This window comes from Acomys minous (genome assembly GCF_964271855.1).
Source record: "Acomys minous genome assembly, chromosome: 2".
NCBI classification, from domain to species: domain Eukaryota; kingdom Metazoa; phylum Chordata; class Mammalia; order Rodentia; family Muridae; genus Acomys; species Acomys minous.
Window position 1 is genome coordinate 128957822 of NC_140484.1, and position 24210 is coordinate 128982031.

A 24210-nucleotide genomic window follows, 5' to 3' on the forward strand; every position below is an offset into this window, starting at 1 on the left:
GAAGAGTCACTTGGGAGATCATTTCCAGGAGTAATTTAAGCCATCAGTGCAGTGACGGTACTGTCGCAGCAGGGCCACGGTACTAGGTTTCACATCAACTTGGCTTAGATGAAAGCTTACCGTCCCTCTAATCCATGGCAACACAACCCATTCAGTGTCTCTCAGTGGTTAAATAAGCAGAAAGTGGTGCTGGGCTCCCACAGTCTCGGCTCTGTCAGGTACAGCCACGTAAGCCCAAGCAAGATATGAGTAGCATTTCTTTCTTTTTTGTTGTTTTGAAACAGGGTTTCTCTGTGTAACCCTAACTGTACTGGAACTCACTTTTTAGACCAAGCTGGTCTTGAACTCCGATCTGTCCACCTCTGCCTCCCACTGCTGGAATTAAAGGAACACACCACCGCGCCCTGCACTTCTTAGCCTTTCTGAGCATCCATCAATGCCTATGTTCAATGGAGGTGCACATTCAATGTGTGTTAAGCATACTCTGATCCCACAATGTCACAGGCTAAGCAAGGAATTTGTTCTGCCCACCTAACAGTCAAGTGAGACCACCCTGACTTCTGCTGTGGACAGCTCTGGCTTAGCCTTAAGCCTTAAGGGGGCAGATTGATGTCAGTTCCCATTATTGGCATTCCATCTTGTACTTCAGTCTCAAGGGATCTTCCTTAGTGCTCTCAGGTCCCATTGGCCCGGGGACAATAATTATCAGGTCCTTGGTAAAACCAAAGCTATTATTGTGACGCTAGGTTATAGAAAATTTCCCTAAATTCTGCCTTTGCTGCCTTGTTCTCAGGGATAAAGATACCTAGGATTCTAGAGCTAAGCTGGCCCTGAAGATCACGCAGCAGGGCCCACAGCAGGGAGCTTGGCCCTCAGGGTTAGATGAGGTTGCTGACTGATGCTGGAGAAAGAACAAGACCTTGCCTGGTAACTTTGTCTTCACATCTATGGGTGGTTTCCACTCCTTGCCCACCCACCGGCTCTCTCGTATCCTGAGCAAACATAACAAAATGCTCTAATGAGACAGCTTCTGGAGACAGCTTCTGAAACCAGCCGGGAAGCACCCCTCCCCCTCTTTCAGAGGCCCAGAATTCCCCCGGGGAACAAAGGCATTCCGCATCTGTGTCTGAAATTCAAGAAAGAGCTGAGGGCTATAAGATAAGATTAAGGATAAAGGTCCAAGCATCCATGTAGAATCCCCCAGGAGAGGGGACGGCGTGGGGAGTGGGGTGGGAAGATGTGGAATTTGCTGCAGAGATTAGGAGAAATGAAGATCTATCTCTCGCCTCTCCTGTAATAGCAAAAGAATGGAGGAAAGAATTCCTAAGGACAGATAGGAGAAGATGGTTTCTGCTCCCTTGAGAGTTGAGGAAAGAAGATAAAAAAATAAATAAATAAAAAAAAGATGACTCAACGCTGACTAAATCCAAGCCCTTCCCTAGTCCCGTCCTTGCTCACCCAGGTTGTGCACGTTCCCGCTTGTGTGTGCTCAAACTCAGTCTCTACGATGGCAAACTCACAGTGTACTGCAAGTTTCTGTTTAGGTGTCAACATCTTCTGTGTTTGCATCAGCCGTGATTTACAGACCTTTTTTTTTTTTCCTCCTGCTCTGAACCGAAGAGCGTGCCCTCCCCTCCCCTCCCCCCCACCCCCTCCCCTCCCCCCCACCCCCTCCCCTCCCCCCACCCCCTCCCCCAGTTCCAGCCCTCACCATCTTATCCTTCTGTGGTTTTCCTCATAGGACTGCCCAGCAGAGATAATTGTTTACTTATTATCCATCTCCCCTGTCAGCATGTGAGCTCCACAGGGCAGGGGCAGATGGTCCTGCTTTATTCCGTTTTGTCCTAGAGCTTAGAAGAAGGCTGGATAAAGCCTTACAACGTATCTTCTGCTCCTTCACGAGCCCACACCGAGAATCCCCAGTCTTCTTGGATGCTGCAAGCGTAGTTTAGCTTCCTTGCCACAGCCTTGAACACCCAGATGGCTAGACAGACACGGTAATCCAAAGGGTGTTGGCTAAAGGACCAGATGGGTAAAGATACTGATAATAGTAGCCAATTGCCTAAAATTGTGATATATATGGTGCTCATATATCACACACACACAAAAATATGCCAGACTTTTTTTTTTTTTTAACTTAAGAAAGCCATAGCAGAAGCCTCCACCACCAACCCCGTTTGCTTTTGAGTACAGGCCCTGCCCTGTGTAACTTCACGCATCACACGCCATGAAGCCAGGCCTGCTGATGAGGACCAGACCTTAGAAGACTATAAATACCAGATACTGGATTTATGGTTTGTCATGTTTAAAAAAAAAAAAAAAAAAAAAAGGAACTACGGAAGGATTTTGAACAGAGGTGACATTTCAAGTTTATCTCACTGTTTCCTGACTGTAGGTCATAAGCACTGTGGAAAAAAAAAATGCACAAGTACAGAAAAGCATAAAGCCAGGGCTAATCTCCTCCTCCCTCTTGCCCTGCAGGCACCCAACCCCACAGGAACCAGCAAACATTTGGTTAACATCCTTCAGCTTTTTCCAAGTTGGTGTTTTCCTAAGTCTCATAGTTAAGCTGGTACTTCTTCAGCTGTAGGAAGAATTGAGTTTTGCTTTTATTCAAGTGACATTTTAAAGGGTGGAGAGGGGCTTTGCAAACATATGTTTGGGGAGCCTTAGCCCGGAAGTGAGCTTGTGGAGTGGAAAGGAGGAGCAGTTATAGGGCTGGCAGCAAGGTATTGAGGTGGAGGAGGAGGAAACGGAGCAGTGGCGTTCCTAATGGGTGACTATGGAGGGACGGACAGGGAGCTGGTACCACCGTGACACGAGCCTTTTGGGGGATCTGTGGGTGACAGCAGGTGTTAGGAATCGTCTATCCAACAGTGTTCTTTCTCTCTCTCATTCTAAGGTTGAGCCTGTCCCTCCTGCCTGGGGCGTAGGCTCTGCATTCTGAGCAGCCTGGGGTACCCTATGGGGATGGGAATCCATCAGAGAGCATGTGTGACAGGGTCACGGTTCCTAGCATGGGCGGCTCATGCCTTGGGGCTCAGATTTGCCCATTTTCTTAGTAATCCCACGTGCCTGGGCTGGCAAAGGAGAGAGTTAACATTGTCATCGGGTCCTTAATTGTGCGTTTCATGAATTTTCATGTTTCCGCTTGCAAGCTTAATGTTGCTTTCTCCACGAGGTTTTTTTTATACTCAAGCATAAGAGACTTGTAATTACAGAGTGTTGTGGATTGCAGAGGGTGATTAAAATGGATTTCATGAAATCTGAGATTCAACACCCCCAACTATAACACTATAACTCTCTCTCTCTCTCTCTCTCTCTCTCTCTCTCTCTCTCTCTCTCTCTCTCTCTCTCTCTCTCTCTCTCCCTACACTACATACACACACACACACACACACACACACACACACACACACACACACACACACATGCACACTCCAGTCCAATGGGCAGGAGAGTAAGTCAGAATCCCACAAAGTTCAGAGAGCTGGGATATGAAGGCTATGAATTTTCTTTATGTTTTTCCTCCCTGCTTCTTGGATCTTCTCCAAGACAGCCGTCCCCTCCTCTCCCTCCTCCTCCTCCTCCTCCTCTTCCCTTCCTCCTCAGACTCCTCCAGTTCCTGAAAGGAGTCCAGCTCCATCCCTGACCCCCAGCCAATTTGGACCCCGAGGGCCCTCTGACTGCTTCTCACTCCAAGAGGCAATGAGACAGAGTGGGTCTGTTCTGCCTGAGAGCACTTGGTGAGCTGTTTGATCACGGTGATGGTCAGCCTCCATCCCTGTCACTTTGAATAAGGCCTGAAGATGCTGAAGCCAGTGAGGGGTAAGGAGCCTCATTTTGTGTGTCTCTCCTCCTAGGACAAGGTTGGTGCCCAGTAGACATGAAATCTGCTCTGCTCCACTTTAGTCTGAACCCGGAATGGGCTGGTTGGTGTTCAGAGGACAGGAAAAAGAGAAGCAGTGTAGTAGTTGGGATGGGGTGGCTGGAAGGCTTCCTTGAGGAGGTGGGCTTCACCTTGAATATGAGGGAGCTGGGTCTCTGGGGAAGGCAAGGGGAGCAGTAGGCAACCCAGCCTGGCCAACCTGGGAGCTGATTACCTGGAGCCTCTCGGGTGGCTGCCTCTGAAGGTGTGTAATACAGTATTGGACGGGAGTAAGAGCACTCCCATGGAAAAGGACAACAACTATTTGCCCCAGTAGGCGTGAAAGAGACCATGGAGCTTCCTCCCCAACCCAGAGAGAGGTGAGCACGCACTGAATCAGCCCCTCAGCTCTGTGCCCTTTAGCAGTAAATTACCTACCCCGTGTTATGTGGCACCACTGGAGCAGAGCGAAGCCAGACCTTTCTTTGTCCCGGGTCATGCTCTGTCTGTGTCCATATGCTGTATATGGAGGCAGAGTTCTAGCTACTCGGGGGCTAAATTGTTTGGGTTTCTGCCCAGAACAGGTTCTGGTACATTCTCCAGGCTTTTATTGAGGCTCCAGCATTGGTTCTATTGGCTTCATAGGGAACAGATAAAATCTGAGAGAGGGAGGGGCCTGCCTGGCACACAGCCTTAGAAACGGGGATTCTTCACAGCCAGTGAAAGCAGGGTAGGGCTTGTAAAACTACAGGCCTAGCTCTTGGGTCCCATGCCCTGGTTCCAGTGTCATGCCTTCCAAAGCAGACACCTCCCCAGGCGTTACCCGAGCCTTTTTGAGGTACACTGCTCTTTAACCATGAGCATAGACCTTGCCCGCAGTACACATCCTCGCCAACCTGGCTGTGTCTGTGAGCTTTGTTCCACCCTGTAGGCCCTGAAGCTGCAGGTGCCGTCCTTTCTACTCTTAGGCCCTCACTGCTACCTGGCCCTGGTCCAGTTCTTGACCTAGTGGAGATCGCTGCTGGGAAAATGCCTGTGACCCCTCTCTCATTCCACAGCATGTTTTCCTGACACCCCTTGGACTCCTAACCCTAGGCTAGAGCTGCTCTCCAGAGTTCAATGAGTACTGTGCCTGGATGACAGGGTCATAACCATGGATCCTCTGTTGCAAGGTGGCCAGGCTGAGGTTCTAGGGGAAGCCCACCATCATCATCTCCTCCGAGTGCTGAATTGATAAGGTTGGTGGCTGCATAACAGATGAAAATTGGGCCTCCATGGAGGATGCGGAAGAGACAGTGTTCTCAAAAATGGATGGGTCTCATACCACAGTGGGGCTAGTGAAGACAGACAAGGTGTCCTGGCAACAGAGATGGCGGAGGTTATATTTTTAACAAAAGGAATTAGGGAAAGACTGCTAGAAAATGAGACATTTAAGCCAGGCGTCCAAGAATAGGAATTTACCAGGAAGAAATACCATGTGGGCTCAAACAATGGAAAGTGGGTAGAAGAGAGAGCAGTTGCAAGAACAATAGCTGTGCTGGTGTTAACAGAAAGCCGTGTGTGTGTGTGTGTGTGTGTGTGTGTGTGTGTGTGTGTGTGTGTGAATATGTATTCTCTCTCTCTGTGTTGTGTGTCTATGTGAATATGTATTCTCTCTCTCTGTGTTGTGTGTGTATGTGAAAATGTATTCTCTTTCTCTCTCTCTCTCTCTCTCTCTCTCTCTCTCTCTCTCTCTCTCTCTCTCTCTGTGTGTGTGTGTGTGTGTGTGTGTGTGTGTGTGTGTGTGTGTACACACCCTTGGGCATCTCCATTTACAGATAAGCTGACTAAGCACCGGACTGCTTTAGAAGTTGTCAGAATCACACAGCTGTGTGCAGCAGAACCAGGCTTCAAAGCCAAACTTCTCTTGTTTTCTAACCCATTCTCCTTCTAAACACAGAGCTAACCATGCTGGCATGCAGGCACTGGCGTAGGCAGCTCCCAAACGTGTATTTATTAAGCTATCTCAGCAGGTCCTTCAAACACTTCATTCCCGTTTGTCTGTGGGAAAAAGAGGTTCTGACGGGCTGGGCTGGGATTCAAACTTCTGCCTGCCTGCTACCCTAAGCTCTTTTGCCTGTATGGCCATAGCAGACTTTTCGTTGCAAGCTCCCTCAGTCTTCTGCACCCTGTTGCATGCTGGGAGGCAATCCTAGACTTGTTCCTCTGGCACTATAAAGGGTTCATTTCTTTAGGAGTCTCCCCCAAACAGAGTGATTCCTTTGCTGGAATTCACTCTCTCCCTGTGGATAGCCCTGAACTTGCTGCAATCAGGCCCATGGCTCCAAGCCTGCCAACAGGGCTTCCCAAGTGCTTGTCTTTGGCCAAATTTATTGGCCTGCTCTATTGAAACATTTAAATGCAAGAAGTGAAATAAGCACTAAATGGTAATATTCTGCTTCCATAAAACTCGTACAACTCGGAAGGGTAGCGGCACCTGGCGTCCCTGAGCACTGCTTACCCAGGGCCTGCTGAACCCCAGGATGTGTTTGTGAGTGTGTGTTTGGGTGGAGAGAAGAGGCAGGTGGGGAGGGAGAGAAGAGAGGAGAGGAGACGAGCAGGGGAGGGGAGGGGAAGGGAGGAGAGGAGGGGAAAGGAGAGGGGAGGGGAGGGGAGAAGAGGGGAGAGTTAGAACCCTTGTGCTCCTTGTGGTAAACACAGCCACAAGGTATGAACCTGTCTATGCAATAACATTATTATGGCTGCCAGGCTTATGGGCCACTACCACTCCTCGTATGTGAGCAACTAAGGACAAAAAAAGGTTTACTTCTACTATTTCATTTTTTTTTTTTTCAGTTACATTAAAAATCCTGCATAGGTTTGTTCAGGGTGGGGGAAGGAGTTCCACTGGAAAGCCCAGCTCTCTTGTCTCTTACTAATGATGCTCCTTTGAGCTTTGCTCAAGATCCTGTGTTGGTCGGCATTGTCCAAGAAAACAGAGCCAACAGAAGATTCTCACGGGTACATGCATGCATCCATATGTTTATAATCTAACACACTGCATATGCATGCAGACTTACTGTGGGGAGCCAGTGCACACACGACTGTGTGGCTGTTGAGTATGAAATCCACAGGGCAGGCAACAGGCTGGGGGCTCGGGCAAGAACTGCTGCTGCGGTCTTAAGATGGAACGTTCTCTCTGAGAAACCACAGCATCTGTTCCTGAGGCCTCCAACTGGTTAGAAGACGTCTACCCAGACTCTCAGGGTCCATATGTCTGTCTTGAAGGCAATTGACTGCAGAGGCCAACCCATCCCTCCAAAGGGATCTGTGATATGAACTGTGGCTGCATTCCCGGCCTCTAGACTCTAATCCATGCGCACACCAATGGCAGTTTCTGAGTTTCTCCCATTGCCGTGTCCCTTTGGTCATAGGAACTTTGTAAGGAGAGAGTTCCAGACTGTTCCTTGTCTAACCTCCCCCACCTGCACCAAGCATCTATTGCTGGTCCTTCCTGAAAGGAAACAGTAACAGCTGGGACCATGGTGAGCTTTCCCTTAGAGAAGAGGTTTGGGAACTGCCTGTCCATGACAGATCTGCCATGTAGCTGGCCCTATGGCCTGGTCAGGTTCCCATCCAGAGTCCCTTGCTCATACAAGGTGGACAGACTTGTGCAACTGGGTACAATAGTGATTGCATGCAGCAACACATGTGAAAATGCCTCGAACACGACATGTGTGTGGCACAGAGAGCCTTAAATAGACACGCACAGGCCTCAGTCATGGCCAAGCGTCTCATCAATTAGGGAAACATTTATCTTTGCCTTCATCCCCATCACACCCTACAGTGTTAACCCCTGCTGGGCCAGGGAGTGTCGCCTGCCCTGCTCTATTACTTCCATCGTTGCTGTTATAAAATGCCTGACAGAAACAAGTGCAGAAGGACGGAAGGGGTTATTTTGGGCTCTGAGGTTGGGGGTAGAGTTCTTCATGGCGGACAAGGCATAGCAGTGAGGGCATAAGGCAGCTGGACACATGTCCACCAACAGTCAGGAGACAAAGGCATGCCGGTACTTGGCTGGCTTCCCCCTTTTGTTCAGTCTAGGACCCCATGGAACCACCCACCTTGCCCTCCTTGGTTAATCCAATAGAAACATTGCCAGGTTAGCTGTCAGTATTAACCATCCTAGCCAGCATAACCAGGGACACTGGAGAAAGGGTCTCACACAGATAGCAAGCTGCTAGCTGAGTCAGGCCTAGAAGCTCCACCTGGGAGGAAAAACCCGTGGGCAGAGGGTGTAGTATGAACATCAGACCTAAGGAAGAGAGGGGCAGGAATAGGTATTTGGGAAATATTGGGTACATAATATTAAGTTCCTGAAGAGGAAAAAAAGAAAAAAGAAAAACAGTTTCCAAAGAGATTCCTAGGGAGTTTTTTCCTCACATAGTCTCTTTAATTGTGGCTGTGGTTAGTGTTCTCAGGCAGCACCCATGCGCACACTTGAATTCATGCTATAGAAGCAATGGTTCCTTATTCCTAGTGAGAAGCAGCACATCATGGTAGTTATGACTCTGGAGCCACACTCTCTAGGTTCAAATCCAAGCACTGCTGGTTTGCCGGAAGCAAGACGTGATGCTTGTCAACTAAGCCATGAGCACCCCAGTTCCTTCATCTATGAAATGGGTTCTCCCAGGCCTGTAGTGATGACGCAATGAGTTAATTCAGGGAAAGGCACTAGGGAAGCAGCTGGCAGGGGCAGAGCAAAGCTTATGTGCTGGCTTGGTAAGTTAGGAAGTACACTCTAGATATCTGTTCTTCTGTTGAAGAGTTGCTGCTGTCCTTGCAGCTACTGGACGCAATAGCATCAATTCTGCCCTTTACTGCCACTCTGTGTATACCAAAGCTAACTATGCCACCTCGCTTACTATGCCAAGCTGCTGTGGTGGAAAGAACAGAAGGCAGGGATCAGGAGTGTGAGGTCCTGTCCCATCCTTGCCATGGCCCTGTGCTAAGACCTTGGGGGAAGTTAGGCCTCCCTGAACTTCAGTTTTACCTTCTGCAAAGTAGAAGGGTTGGACCAGTTAATATCTAGCCTAAGCCCCTGCCATGCAGCTTTAGTTCAGAGATAGGTAGGACAACTGAAGCCTGTCAGGCACCTAGTGCTTTCTCAGCATCCATCAGATGATGCTCCATTGGGTCCCCAGCTTAGCCTTGTCCTGGATATGTTAGAGAGATTCTCCCCCATGCTCTGAGATGCTGGAGGACTGTGGGGTCCCCTACTGGTAAGGGGCACAGCCAGGACTCAAGCCTGGGGCTGCCCACCCCAAATAGTCTTCCCTTTGAGCTGGCTTTCTCCTTGATCAGCAACCAGAAAAGTGAATTGAGTATGCACTAGGCTCATTCAGTGTACAGAGAGCCCTGTCCCTGCGTCTTGAGTTCTCTGAGTCCCACAGGCGACACTCACCACTTGAGCTCTTCTGAGTATGTGACTTAGGGAGAGTCATTTAGCTTTCCTATGCCTCAGTTTCCTGGTTTCTGAAAAGCAGCCATTTCACACAGTTACCCTGACGCTTGACGATCCTGAGGTAAAATATTAGCACAGACACTAGGATGTGGGTAAACTGAGCTAAATAGTCTGGGCTAGACCAGCCTCCCAAACCTGCTATGAGAGCAGGTGCACCGAGCCATAGAAAGCATATTAGAGGCCGTGGTGTGCTGTTTATATATGAAGGATCAGGATTCTAAGACCTGAACATAGAGAGGAAGTTGAGGGCCCTGGGGGAAGGTGAACTTGCTGCTTCCACACATCTTTTGTTCCCGAGTTTCCAAGTGCAGGTTTTCTCTTAGCTCTGGCTACATTTGTCAGAGGAGACGGGTAACATGAGTTTGTAAACTTTTAGTTCAACTCAATTACAAGAAAGTGGTAATGGAAGTGGGAATTCCGAATGAAGCCAAATTATATGCATTCGTTTTACACCAGCAATTAAGTATGCTGAGGGGAAGAAAACAGTGATTTCACCCTTTTGAACTAGAATTGGGGTTAGTCGGTGGTACGCACCTGTGTTGTATTAAGTTGTGGGATCCGTGGGTATAATTACAGAATTTAATTATAAATTGTGCCTTACCGACATGTGTGTGCATGGATAATACATACTGTAAAACCTTTCAAGATAATCTAGTTAAAAACAAAGTTATGTCAACCTGGAAGGTCAGCACTCACTGAAAGGTTCGTGGTGGGTCTCCCAGAGTAGGGAGGGGATCAGAGAGTCTGAGGTGTTAGCGACAGGCACTCAGGTGTCCTCTGTGGGACCAGAATGAGTCTTTCAGGCAGACTGTGGGACGGAGAGCCCCAGGAAGAAGGGGCATCAAATGGGCAGCCCGGGGTTTGTGGGGGGCAGGGTATTGCTCTGGCCTTTACAGAGCTACTGGGAATAACAGTCTTCCCCTGGCTCAGGCAGCTCCCAATTTGTTAGGACTCTTGTCTCTCTAGGGAGTCCAGGGCTGCCAGTCAGCCTCTCCCAGAGAAGTGCTCCAGCACTGGAGATGTGGTTTGCATGCTCTAGGCCCTGAGTCCAATGTCTTCTCCTAGCCCGTATCCGCTTACACTCTGTCTTGCTTCTTGCCTTGCATGGGTTTGTCCTGACCTATCTAGGGAGTGGGTAGAGGTCTCAAGAAAAGGCAGAGGACAGAGGCACCAGCAGAATTTCTCTTCACAGATAAGGGGAAGGGGGTATTTGTTTGCTTGTTTATTTAGATTTTATCTATTTTCATTTATACAATTTACATATATGTACCATGTGTGTGCAGTGCCTGGGGAGGCCAGCAGAGGGCGCTGGTGACCCTGGAACTGAAGTTACAGGTAGCTGAGGGGTCTTGTGAACCAAATCCAGATCCTCTGCAAGACCTTTAAGTGCTCTTAACTCTTGAGCCATCTCTCCAGCCCCTGCTGCGGACACTTGTACTAAACGCTTTTGTCCAGTCTCACACCTTGGGAGGCAGTAGAATGGGGCTTCCTCCATAGACTGACCCCAAGAACAACACTACTAATTGTTATCATGTGAGCATCTAAAATGTAGAGGGTCATTTCCTGTACTGATATTTACTGTGTGCCAGACAGTGTCACAGGCACAGGGAATGGAGTGGACAAAAATAACATTGGCAAATTAACTGATCTAGGATTTACTATTCAGGGCAGGTCTTGTCCAAGCCCTATATCTTACTTTGATCCCCTGTTTGCCATTATTATATACAATAAAGGTTAGAGTGTGGATAATATTAGGTAATAACTATGGACGTGCTTGGAAAAGCAGACAGAAACCTGGCTGAGTCTTCTTATAGGCCATGCTACAATCCTGCAGAGGCTGGAGCCTTGGGTATGCACACCTGCAGTTATTCAGGATTACCACTAGATGTCAGTGGTGTTCAGGAGGGGGAGGAGGCCAAGCAGTGATGACCTTTCAGCCAGGTTGTAGGGAAGGCAAAGACTTTCTGTGGTCTATATGCTGTCCTGGGTGCAGTGAATTTCTCATATCATTTGATGCTCACAGAGGCCCTGTAACCTACATATCCCTATCCCTAGTTTACAGATGTGCAAATGGGTACTCAAAGTAAGGAGGGCTCGAAAGGTTCTATCTGAAGCCACCAAAGATTGTCTTAGGAGCAAGTGGTCAGTCAGACAATCCTGGGCTGCTGCTCACCCACTGTGAACAGCTTCTCCCCAAACATGGGCAGCAAATGGCTGCACAGATGCACAAGAACGGAAGCTTCCGTGCATATCTGAGTAGGGTGCAGTATGGCTGATCATTAGACAGATTGAGAGTTGCAGGCTCAGGGTGCCGTTATGGGTGCTCATTAGACAGAGAGGTGCAGGCTGATGAAAGCCACGCAAAGGCAGTGGGCTGTCTGTATACTGTTACATATGTTAAAAATCACAAAGGCTGGTGATGGCTTAGACTTGACACGAGAAACACGAAAGGTCTCGGGGACCCAGGCTTAAATGAGCATATAGATAGACCTGCTGAACGTCATCCCTAAATAGCCAGGATCTAATCCTGACCAGAATGGCAAGATGATCTCAAAGGTGCAATAGTGGCACTTATATCTTGGGGGTTACCAACAGCCATTACATACTTAAGGCCTGCCCAATAAGAGGGAATTTGTGACTAGTAGTGTAAATCTAACCAACTATCCATGGCTGATGATGTCATGGACCCTAGAGGAAAACATAATACAAGCCAATATCCTTTTCGGGGGGGAGATTTCTGTAAAGGTCTGTCTGCTGCGTAAAGAAACTTGACGAAAGATGGGGGCTATGCTGATGTGTGGGTCTAAAGATTTAGAATATAGTTTTAAAAGTATGCTTTTTATAAATATGTATTTTTATAAATAAATAAATATTTTTTTAAAAAAAAAGAGCTAGAGTCTAGGTCCTCCCTAAGCAATGCCTGAAGACACTGAAAGCTGAAGAAGAAAGTGGGGGGAAGGTGCAAGGTCAAGATCATACAAGGACAATCTGCATGTAGTAACTCTAGTGCTCATTCCAGTCAATCCGTCGGCCCCTGGGAGCTCAGCAGCTCAGAGCACACACTGACCTTACAAAGCACCTGAGTGTGACTCCCAACACCTACATGGGGCAGCTCACAACTTCCTATAGCTGCAGCTCCAGTGTGCTTTGCTTTGACACCCTCATGGGTACATATCCAGAAACACACACACACACACACACACACACACACATGCACCTAAAAATAAAATAAATAATGACATCATCCATCTCAAGAGAGGAAGTGACAAAGGCAAAAAAGACACTAAGTCTTTGCTCTCAAGACCCTTAGACCATTCATTTAGAGCCTGGACCATGGCGAGACAAGGATGGCTTACTGAATGGGATGAGATACACAAGCCTCCAGGGAGGACTTGCAAAGGGAAGAAGAAACAGACTAGGCCTGATACCCATGGACGAAAACCCTGGGAGCCCTCTCTTAAGCTGAGCCCCACCCAAGGTAGAGCCCAGGTGATACCTGAAGCAACCCAATGACCTTGGAGATGGCTGGGCAACAGGGATCGCACAGAGGTAGGGAAGGCTCTGAGGATCTGATGCCAAGATACCTTGGTGATGTCCAGGGCACTTTGTAGCTACAAGGAAGCAGGTTGGGGCATGGCAGAATATATGCTCACATTTGTCCCCGTTGAACCATGGATAAGGCCATTTCTACAAGTAACATCTCGTTTGAGGGCAGATAACAAACCGCTGAAGGAGCTCTTTCTCTCCTTACTTGACAGGTGAGGAAAGCCAAAGTTGGTGCTCAGTCATTTCCCCAGGTTTGGGTGCTGGAGTGATAATTCTGGTTTTTCTAGTTGCAATGACATACCCCACCCCTTTCACAGCAATGCTGTCCAGAGATGGTGACAAAGTTGCTGATGTCTAAGTCTCTGAGGACAGGCACATTGGTCTGTTCTGCACATTGAAGCTCTGAGCCCCTTACAAGGCATAGCACATGACTACCATGGCAAAGAACATTATCTAGGAGACCGGGGGCTGAGTGCAAACTGACACATGGTCTCTATGCTCCTCTTCTTGGGATTGTCCCCCTGTTCCAGGAGGGTGGGAGCCTGTTCAGATGGCCTGTCGCCAGCTTGTCTTTTGGGTGAGTCCTCCTTAGGCTGGTGCTTGGGAGGAGCCATCCGTCGCTAAGGGCCAGCTTGGGAAGGCAAGTTCTCTGACTCATGCTGAGTGGAGCCTGCACACGAGCAGGTGCCTGACTGGGAGCACATTCCTGGGGCTTAATGAGCACCTGTGGGGGAGGAGACACGAGGGTCCTAGGGGCAGAGGAGCTTGGCAGTAATGCTAGGAGGAGGGGAGAAGCTGGAGAAATAAGCCTGCGCTGGGAGTGATATGATCACATGGTGTCTATGAAAGATGACTATCACTGGCCAGGAGATGGGGTGGAGGTAAAGCAGGAGACCCAGGATGATGCTGTGGATGGTAGCAGTTAATGACACTTGGGCAGGACACCGCAAAACAGCGAGCAGCCCTGGGGAAAGAAGAGTCTGTGAGTTGAGAACTTGGATGTACCTTTGACTCTGCTGAGTCCTCCCTTGCAGCCTTTGCCAGCTATGGGGAGGGCCTCTCCCTTCTCAGCAATGGCTTATGCTGCCTGCTTAGGAGAGCTTGGCCCACTGTCATCGTTTATAGCTAGCTGTATGCGTCCGCTTTATTGTCTTGTGGTCTGTTGGCTCGGAATTCCAAGTCAAGTGTGGTGTTAATTTGTCAAGGCTTCTTCCCTGGTTTCAAATCTGGGTTCTAAGAAGGATGTGTGAACATGACCACTCTGGGGAGTCAGTGGCTAAGAAATCCCATCACCTGGGTCCCCAAGGTGGCTGGCCACTGGCATCCAGGTGATTCTCATGGTCACTGTTTGGTACTGTCCTGGCAGGACCACCCAGCTTGTCATTTGGTCTCTCCATGATATATAGTACAAGATGATGCTTGTGAATGTTTTTAGGATTCATTTGGTCTATTTTGAAGGGTTGGAAGACCTGTTGTTGTTGTTGTTGTTGTTGTTGTAGTTTGGGTTTTGTTAATTTGTTTGTTTGTTTGTGAGATTAAAAAAATGAGGGAAATGTCATTTTCCCAATATATGTTCTGGAAGAAGGAATCTGGACTTTAAGGATCTGTTCTAGCCACAGAGAGGAGGGACAGCTGGCTAGGGCTGCACTGCTTTGGAAAGCCAGGGAGGAACCCATAGTAGAAAGTGCAAGGTGTTCTGGATGTCTGGGCTTCCAGGGGCAGAGACTCCCTGGTGATAGAGTCTCTTTGAGGAAAGGTCAGCTCTGCCTTGGCAAGCCCCTTGGCGCAGGGGGAAATGGCTCCTTGTCACAGGCGGAAGGAAACGGGGGCCTGGGCACCATGTCTGCACCCTGTCCTCTGTGCCAGCTGTGCAGGACTCATAGCTGCCCCTGGCAAGTCAGTGTGCCTGTTTGCCTATCTGTAAGATGGAGGTAACAGAGCCATCTCTTGGGGGCTGTGTGAGGACTCGGTGTGATGATAAAGATAAAAGCTACATTTTTTAGTTAACATGTACTTAATGAATAGTATAGTAATTACTATTATTTGATGCATCATTGAAATCTTTTTTTAAAAAATTAATAATTAGAACTTTATTATAAAGAACTCGCAAATAAAATCTATTCAGTGAGATTAGCCAGGCCTAAAGTCTATACACTGAAATCTTATTAATCATATACAGAGCTGAATTAAGAGAGAGAGAGAGAGAGAGAGAGTGAGAGAGAGAGAGAGAGAGAGAGAGAGAGAGAGAGAGAGAGAGAGAGAGAGAGAGAGCGTGCATGCGCACACACACACACGCTCTCACACAGAAACTGGTCTTCCAAGAAAAGGGATTTAAAAGTGTGAGAAAAGAGCAGATTGTTCCCTTAGAGACCAGAATATCCTGGGAAAATGTCTGTAAGTTGCTGAAACTATTTTAGCGTTGCCAGAATATTCCAAGGAACAGAAGAAAAAGTCAGCCAGTGGCCCAGCTGTGGGCTTTACTAGGCTGCAGGTCCATATGTTTGGCTAGGTCTGGTCTTCTGGCATCCCAGCCTTGCTGCTGAGCAGGGGACAGATCCCAAAAAAGGGCTGGCCAGAGAGCTGCTTGCTGTCTTCAGAGCTGACCATGGGAAAGGTTGGGGGACAAGGAATCGGTGCTTTCCAGGTTTGGATGAACATGAAGAAGAGCCTTGGTAACTCACTGTGGCTGGCTGTGCTGACAAGCTCCCTCTGGACATCTCTGTAACAGTGGAACTGACACTGTCACCCTCAAATTCTGTCCTCGCAGCCTCCTCACTCATCTCTCTGCGGAGTCAACAAAAGTCTTTCTTCATTTTATTATCTCCTTGCTGGACCCGATGGAGGCAGGGCCATCCTGATCTTAAACGTTTCTCCGTTGCTTTCCTTTGTCCAGTGTGGCGCTAGACACTTGGTGAGAATAATCAGTTACCTGGGTTAGGTAGCTAGGCAGAGCTGGAAACAGATTCTGGAGAGCTTCTTTATGGAGAGTCGCACAGCTGGCAAAAAGCAAGGGCGGCGTCTACATCCAGGTTCAGACTTTAGGGCCCACACTTGGCAATCTCTACTGAATGTGTTTGTTATCTCCTGGATATGAGATGCCTTCTGGGCAGAACAACAAAGAGATGAAAATCGCATGGCGCATTGAAGAACTTCATTGGGTTAACCCAGGCTAGCCCATTTTTAGAGGCCACAGTGCTGCAGTGAGAGCATAATGGGGTTAGAAGGAAACGGAGCTGGGCTGAGTGCTAGGGCTACTATGCATTTGCTATGAGTCATAAACCCCTTTGAACTCCTGCAAATCAGATGAAAAAAGCGTTTACTTTTCCAGGCTACCAAAAGAAATAATGATGACAGAGTGGCCTGGTACCTGCTGGGCAGGTGTCTGTAATTGCAAGTGGTGCCACAGTTGTAGAGAACAGAGAGAGCAAGGGCTTTGTGGAACCCTTGGGAGCCTGGTCCCTCATGGCAGGAAGATGTGATCTGTCCTCTTGAGGCCTTGGGCTAACAGTTGAGAGCTCCCATCTCTCCCGCAGGCTGCAGGCTGAGAGGCCTGGTGCCTGCCCTGGCATCAGAACTCTTTCTGTTTTCTAGCCTTTTCATGGTCAAGTGCATCGGCCTTCTTTCACCCCTCAGCACAGCATGTAGGAGAACACAAAGGGGCCTGCTGGCTGTTCTTCATGAGGGCTGTTTGTCTTTCTTCATCAAGAGAGAATGGCAGATTGTGGGAGGCTGTGCAGGGAGCAGAGGACAAGCAGTGGCCTGTGAGTGTCCTTCCTGGCTGTCTGCCGCTTACCTTGGGATACCACTTGCCCTCCTGAGCTGCTGCTCCCGCATTTAAAAGGCGGGGGGTGGGGGGTCCAAGCTTCCTTGAGGGATTTTCATGATGGCTGAAGGCCAGCTGTGGAACTACCTCTATAGGCAGCACTTCAAACCATTAGGAACCCCACGCCCAAGGTTGTCAGGCCAGGCCTCTTCTGCCCCTCACCCACCCCACCTTCCAGCAAGGTAAAAATGAGCTTGGCCAAGGATACCCTTCCTGCCAGACACACTGCTGACTCTAAGCCTTCTAGAGAGCAGATGGAATAGATCTGGCCTATTCTGCGGGCCTCAGTTCTTTTGACCCATCTCTGGTCGAATGCATTGAGGCTGGGGCAGGCACAGATCTGGGACAGCCTGGAGCCATCAGCAGCCTCATAAATCAGGCCCAGCCTTTGAAGCTTCTGCAAGCCCTCTGGGGGAGCTGAGAAGCCCAGCTTCTTGAAGCTGTACCCCTCACTCCCACTCCGGTCTGGAGTCCAAAGGGTGAATGGAGCCTGATTTATGCGGGCGGGGGGGGGGGGGCTCAGGACAGCCTGAGAAGGAAGGCCCCGGAAAGAATGAGTTTGCCCTATGACCTGCCTCCCAGGCCACAGAAAGAAACAGAAGTGGCCTGAAGAGAAAGCCACCTTCCTCTGGACTAAGGTGAAAACGATCCCCCACAACCCACTCCTTCTGGGATTTGGCTTTCCTCACTGAAAATATCCAGTTTGTCATTTCTGAAATAAATGGAAGGAAGAATCTCTTCCAAAATGGCCCCCTGCAGCAGAGGTGCAGTAGACCAACCAGGTTCCACATACTGGTATGAGAGACAACCAGCTAGCAGATGTCAGGCACACCGTGCAGAGACAAACACTGCGCCTCTTGATAAAGATTCTCTTCCCCACCCCTTTCTGCTTCTTCAAGCCAAACAGGAGACACCGTGTTTGGATCCTTGTGCAGGCCCATCAGGTGTAGACTCATGAATTACTCTCTGACCATCCCGAACTCCTGGAGTACCACTGTCTACACTTAGCCAGCCTCCACCTGCACCTGCTGTACTCATGAAATATGACCAATACAATTAAAGACCTTAATTTTATCTTAATTGCAATTAGAAATTAAACTCTAACCATCACATATTGCTGGCGGCTACTGTGGTAGGCAGCCCAGGCCTTAACCACAAAGATTTGAAGACCGGGTTTAGCATTGGTCCTTGGATAAGCCTAATTACCCCTCTATACCTCCAATTTTCTCATCTATAAGGCAAAGGTTGTGGGTGGAGTTTGCATGGAAATGCCTGCTTCTCTTCACAACTGTAGATTTTCAAGGGTTTGCCATGATTATAAACCATTTGCTGAGCTGAGAGCAAGGGCAGTGCCAGAGAAGGCGGGAGTCCAGTTAAGGAAACATCTGGTTAAACAGAGATCAGCTCTTATGGGTCAGAGCTAGGGGGTGAAGTTCTAATTCTGTCCCAGTGTTCTACAGTACCCTGCCATGGTGTGGGGGGCCCCATTCTATGTTTTTACTCTGTCTAGTGTTTCCTCATACCACAGGGCTTCCCCTAGAGTACCACGGTGATTGTAAGAGGGGCATATCGCCATGATTTCTGCCACATCAGCTTGACCCTCAAGAGTTTACCACGAGACAGCATCTGGTTGGAGACTAAAGCTGTCACCCATGACAGATGGTGCCTCAGGTGGTGTAGTGGGCACAGAGATGGAGTAAGCAGAAAGGACAAGTAGGGCTGTGTTGCCATCCTTGAGTCGTGTCTGCTGGCCCTCCATGGCCACCTGAGCTCATATTTATGATAAGAAGGAAATAAGTGGTATCAGCCATTGACCTTCCAAGTTCCCTCTACCGGGGAGCTTCCTTTCCCATCTTACTGGCCAGAATGAAGTCATGTGGTTACCAATACCTGCAAGGGAGTCTGAGAAACTGAATAGCTGGCAACCAAGGGCTAGGCAGGCTCGCCTTGTTTCTTTTCATTGCCTTAGACAAAATTTGTGTCAGCCCGGGAAATTTGTGTGTACGTCTCGTCTCGGCCAACTACTGAGTCTGCCTTCGCAACCTCTGGCATGATTCATATAGTGTCTTCTAAATCACCGCGTCCTTTTCAAGTTTGTGACTCTGTTTGCGTTTCTCGAGCTTGTGGACTACACAGGGATTGTGACCCTAGTATTATAGGTAGAGAAAAGGAGCATGTGCGAGGTAGAGTAACTTACTCTGGGCTACCCAGCTTTCCAAATTCTTAAGCCCTCCTCTGAGCTGGAGAAGAAACCTCAGAGAGGGCAGCAAGCACGTGTTATTTATATTTATCCCCCAAAATAGCCGCCTTGATGGCCTGGTGCACAGTATCTGTTCAGCAAACCTTTGCTGGTAATAATTGATGTGTTGCTCTATTTCTTTATTGGAATGATAAACAGAGGTAGGACCGTTCATATGACTCGGGCGTCTGAGAACCCAGCTCAGAAAATAGGGGCTGCTCCTCAGAGAACAATGAGGAAGAAAGGAGAAAGTGCTGGCCTCCTTGCCTCTAGCACCCTCAAAAAGGGTCCAGGCTAGTAAGCAGCCTATTCACAGGTGTCTGTTGAGAACATGTATTTGTACTCCCAACTCTGGCAGTCTGCCTTTTTTTCACTGAACTAAATGGGTGTTCCCAAGGCAGTCTCTAAATCCCCTGTGCACCCCCAGGGCATAGGAACACAGGGACTGAGGCAGGACCCAGAAGGGTGCAAGGGAAGGGAAGCATAGGCACATCCCTGCCCCACACTTGGACTCACCGTCTTTGCAGCCAAAAAGGAAACTCCAGGCACATGGCAGCCTGCCTTTGCAGGGATTTAGCTGCCTGTGTGCAGGGACGATAGTCTAGGCAGAGGGCAGTGTGCAGTCACGGCGAAGGAGAAGACAGGTGGACAGGAGAGAGCACCATTAAGAGAGGTGTGTTTGAAAACAGGGTGGAGAGGACCTGAGCAGGTAGCCGCAGGTCTTTGGATGGAAACGTTGATTTGGTATCCCACAGTTCAGTGCCTACCAGACATCAATGCCACGGAAGAGCCGTGAAAGTCTATTTTCAGATGAGGGGTGAGTTGCTCTGGCATGAAGCCCGAGCCTCTGCATTTGTTACAGCCTCCCAGATGCTTCTGGTGTGACTGGTCAGTGTGGGAACAAGGCCACCAATGGTCAGGCCAGGCCAGTTTTTCTCCCATTTAGCTGGATGAAACTACTGAAGGGAAATGATTGTAGTCTTCATCATTTTTTTTTTTTTTTACAAAAAGTACTCGGAAGGCTCTGATTTTTTTTTCCTCTGTATTCCTAAAACCTAGAGTGCTAGCTGGCCCATTAAAGAATCAGTTGCCATTCATGATAGAGTTCTTAAATGAGAAAAAGAAGAATGAAGGAATCACTTTATCCCAGCTGGAAAGCCAGTGCTCCCTACATCTCTCACTGAGGCCAGGCCAAGTCACTACATGAAGGGCATGCTTTCCTAATTTTAACCAAGCATCTAAGCATACATGTGAAATCTCAAAAGAACACATATGTGAAGCACATTAAAAAAAAATAAATGAGTACACTCCCAGATTAGTTCAGGGATGGGGGCCAAGCCTCCTGTTATGTCCCCGACACCTGTGACTGGCAAATGCCCACTGCTCCCCGCTCAGTTCTCATGGTATCAGTGTTCTTGGAGAGGCCAGGCCAGCTCTTCTCCCATTTAGCTGAAGCCGCCTGCTGCGGGATCTCAGGTGGGGACTGGCTTGTCTGGACTGGTTTCTCCGATCACATAGTGTGATCGATCTTACAGGATAGGACCACCAAAACCCCCATTGGAATATCCCATGCCATACACAAACTGGTTCAAATGCGGTCCTTAGGAAAGGGTGACAGGAGGTTGGTGGCTGATGCATCAAGTCCTAACGACAAGGTCTGAACTCACAGAGCCCCTCTCCTCCCAAGCAGCAAGGGAGGTGTGAGCAGCTGAAGCATATAGGAGTTAAAATTCATATGTAGCATATATGTATTCGGTACAGCATTTGAGGGTTCAAATCCCAGCTGGGCAACTTTAGAGAAATCCTCAGCATCTCTGAGTCTTGGCTTCCTTTTCTTAAAAGAAGCATGACTGGTCCTGCCTTTAGAGACGTGCACTACAGAGAGCCAGATGAGCGACTAGATGCAAGCAGAGCGTTTTCAACTCTGCAGCTCTCCCCAGACCCTGCCTCTGCCAGCTCCCAGCCTGCTTTGCATCGGCACAAGTGTCTGCACACACTGTTGCATTTAAGCAGAAAGCATCAGTCACACTGACAAATCTCTGTGCCCCCAGGTGGTGTTTCTAACCAGTTAGAGGTTTGGCATTTATTCTCAACTGCTTGTTGGTATATTTTTCAAATAGCCAAGTATTTAAATACCATCAGCCTGATTGCTGCTGCAGATTTGTAGCCCTCATCCTGCATCTGGGGAATCCTCTCACAGGCTGTTATAACAGAGGTAGCTGCAGCCTAGTGGGAAGGACACTAGGACTCAGAGAAAAAGAGCAAATCCTGGCTCTTCTTCTTGCCAGCCAGGTGACCTGGGAGGAGACACTTCGCCTGCAGGAAGCTTCATTTCTTTAATGGGAGCAACACATATTCGTGTTATAAAGTTTCAAGGCCACGTATGTATACCCTGCTGGTGTGACGTATCTAAACCTCCCTGACTGTGAACCTTCCTCACCTCCAAGTCTTAGCTCAAAACATTGAGGCTTACTGTGCAAACCTTTGGACTCTACTCCCCTTCAAAAGTGCAGTGATGCCACAGGGAGATGGTTTAGTTTATAAGGTGCTTTACTTGTCAGCATAAGGACTTAGATTGACTTCCCTGAAGTCATGTAAGACATTTACCAAGTGTAATAGTGCATTCTTACAATAGCAACACGAGGAAGATAGAGGCAGGGAGATCTCAGGTTTGCTGGCTAGACAGGCTAGCTTAATGGGTGAGCTCCAGGCCAGTGAGAGACCCTGCCTCAAATATAGGTAGGTGCTGCGCAGAGAATGACACCCTAAACTGTCTTCCATCCTCCACGCGCCCCTGCCGGGTGACACGTGCATCCTCATACACATGAAAACACTATATGTATACACAAAAACCTCGAGTGATATATGTCATGCTCTTGCTCACCAGATATGGGTTTTCTGTAAGATGATAAAAATGTGACAAGAACGGAGAGATGGCTCAGAGGTTAAGAACAGTGGCTGTTCTTCCAAAGGTCCTGAGTTCAATTCCCAGCAACCACATGGTGGTTCACCAGCATCTATAATGAGATCTGGTGCCCTTTCTGGCCTGCACTGTACACATAACAAATTAAAAATAAGAAAAAGAGAGGTTGTGACAAGAGGGCATCACCAGGTACCTATAAGGTGGCCAGTAGCTGAAAGCCACCATTTGAGCCACTATTTAGACATTTTTGTCATCCCATGATCTCAAAAGCAGGTCTAAGGCTAGCTCTCCTGAGCTGAACTCCATGCTCTGGCTGCTGACCTCTGAAAGGAGTCTGTGACGCCTGCTACTAGGGGCAGAATGAACTTAGGTGACATAGTAGGCTGGCAGTACTTGGTCCAGGTAAGTCCTCAGCAGGGAACATCCTCAGGGTGACATGGGCCATCTGTCAAAGTGTGGCCAATCTTAGCACAGGTTTTGACTGTTAAGTCTGCACATTATTTAGACAAAGCAGTGGCTAGGCCCTTCTTGGTACTTCACTCAACACTTAAACACCCATTTCTTCAATTCATGAGAATAGGAAGAGAAGGACCTAGCAACCTCACCCCCAAAAAGCCTCAGCACGGGCACATTTCATGAAGGTCTAGGCAAAGTGGGCCAGTGTCCAGCCACCTGCCCTGCCTGTGGGGCCTTGGCCTGCTCTGTGGAGTTGGGGGTGGGGGTGGCACTAATCCTATTCTTTTTTTTTTTTTTTAAGCTGTCTTGGAGTGGGCACAGAGCCTAAGCCAATTAAAACCTCCTCTTTGAAGATGGTTTAGGTTTCCCAGAGAAGATGGGGCCGCCCAGTGACCTGCGGTACTTGCCGGAGGACTTGTTCTCCTTCCTGCTGGCCTGAGCTGGAGGAGACCAGGGCCTCCGTTGGGAAGGCACCATCACACGATGCCTCTGGAGGACCCGATCAGACAATGGTATAAGTCATCAGGAGAAATAAGACACTAGAAATATTAATGGCCCTTGACAAAGGAGGAAGGCAAAGCCTAGGATGACTTACCATGGCCCGTGCCTAGCAACTTCAAGGGTGAGATTCAAACCAGATCATACTTGCTCAAAATCTTTCTCTAATCACCAATCAGGATGTATTATAGGTTTCCAACAAATATTTATTCCGTGACTAAATGGGTTAAGTCCTGCTAAGCAATGGTGAGTGGGGTGGGGAAAGGTCAGAGCTGAATACAAGCTAACAAGTGCTTGCTTTCTAACCACAGACCCAAATTTGATCCCCGAGACCCACAATAAAAATAAATAAATAATAAAAATCACCAGTATGCACTGCTGATCCCAGTGCTGGGGAGGCAGAGGCAGGCAGTCCTTAGGGTTCAGCCTGCTTTGCCAGTTTCAGGCAGTGGGAGACCCTGTGTTTTGCATTTATTAAATCACTAGGACCCTTCCTAGCAGCCCTACCAAGGAGGTGAAATTAGCATCCCCACTTTGAAGAGAAGACAGGAAAGTGGGGAGGTTCAGGGAGTGTCATGGTAGACCATGGGGCACGACAGAGCAGGGATCTGAACCCTGACCACAGAGGGAGGGCTCTCAAGGGCCATGGCTTTCTCTCCCAAGGGACCGCGCCCTCCCCCCCAGTAAGGTAGACATGTTGGCGGCACTTGAGGCGAGGATGGGTGGTCTGTTAAGAACGCAGCCAGACAAATGGAGGTTTCAGCTGCCTCAACAAAGCCAGGCTTGGCCCCTGGGCTGAGGCTGAGTGGCCCACCCCTCTCCCTCTCCTGCTGAGTAGCCTCCAAGCCTGGCACTATTAATTGAGGTTAACAACCCGAAAGGGCAGAATTGATGGAGTGACAGGCAGCATTTCTTAATGAAAACAAATTTAGGTCTATGATCAAGAGAACAATGTCCCCAGGAAGTCAGACTGCCGTGACCCAAGTGTAACATTAGACGGTGGAGGGGCAAGGGCCAGGGCTCCCCACAGACTCCGGACCCTCCTGAAACGCAGAGAGATGCCACAGCCACCCAGGAGGCAGTTGACAAGAGCCCATGGAGGCAACAACGGAGGACTATAGCTTGGTCTTGGTGCCTGAGGCTGCTGTAAAGGTAAACACCATCTCAGGTCCAATCAGGCTTCTTGGTGTAGAGTGGCCATGGTGTTCAGAAACAATCACTTCCATGGAGTAAGCACAAGGGGAAGACAGGAAAAAGGGAAGCGGGCATCTGAAACTGGTCCCACACACAGCCTGACCTCGGGCTAGGGAGAGATGGGGCTGTCCTGAGCTCTTGGGTCTGCAGGATGCTGGGT

At 48.8% G+C, this 24210-nt stretch overlaps 1 protein-coding gene across 12 annotated transcripts in view; it reads left to right on the plus strand.

The window, feature by feature from the left end:
• The window catches only part of TENM4 (teneurin transmembrane protein 4), a 720654-nt gene that overhangs the window by 314554 nt on the left and 381890 nt on the right, over positions 1-24210 (plus strand). The window contains exon 1 of one of the 12 annotated variants that reach the window (XM_084773623.1): positions 3408-3828. The exons of the other annotated variants lie outside the window; for them this stretch is intronic. Within the exon in view, the coding sequence (XP_084629749.1) occupies positions 3810-3828 (19 nt within the window). The 5' untranslated portion in view covers positions 3408-3809. Of the gene's footprint in view, positions 1-3407; positions 3829-24210 lie in introns of those variants that run through there. 12 annotated transcript variants of the gene reach the window in all.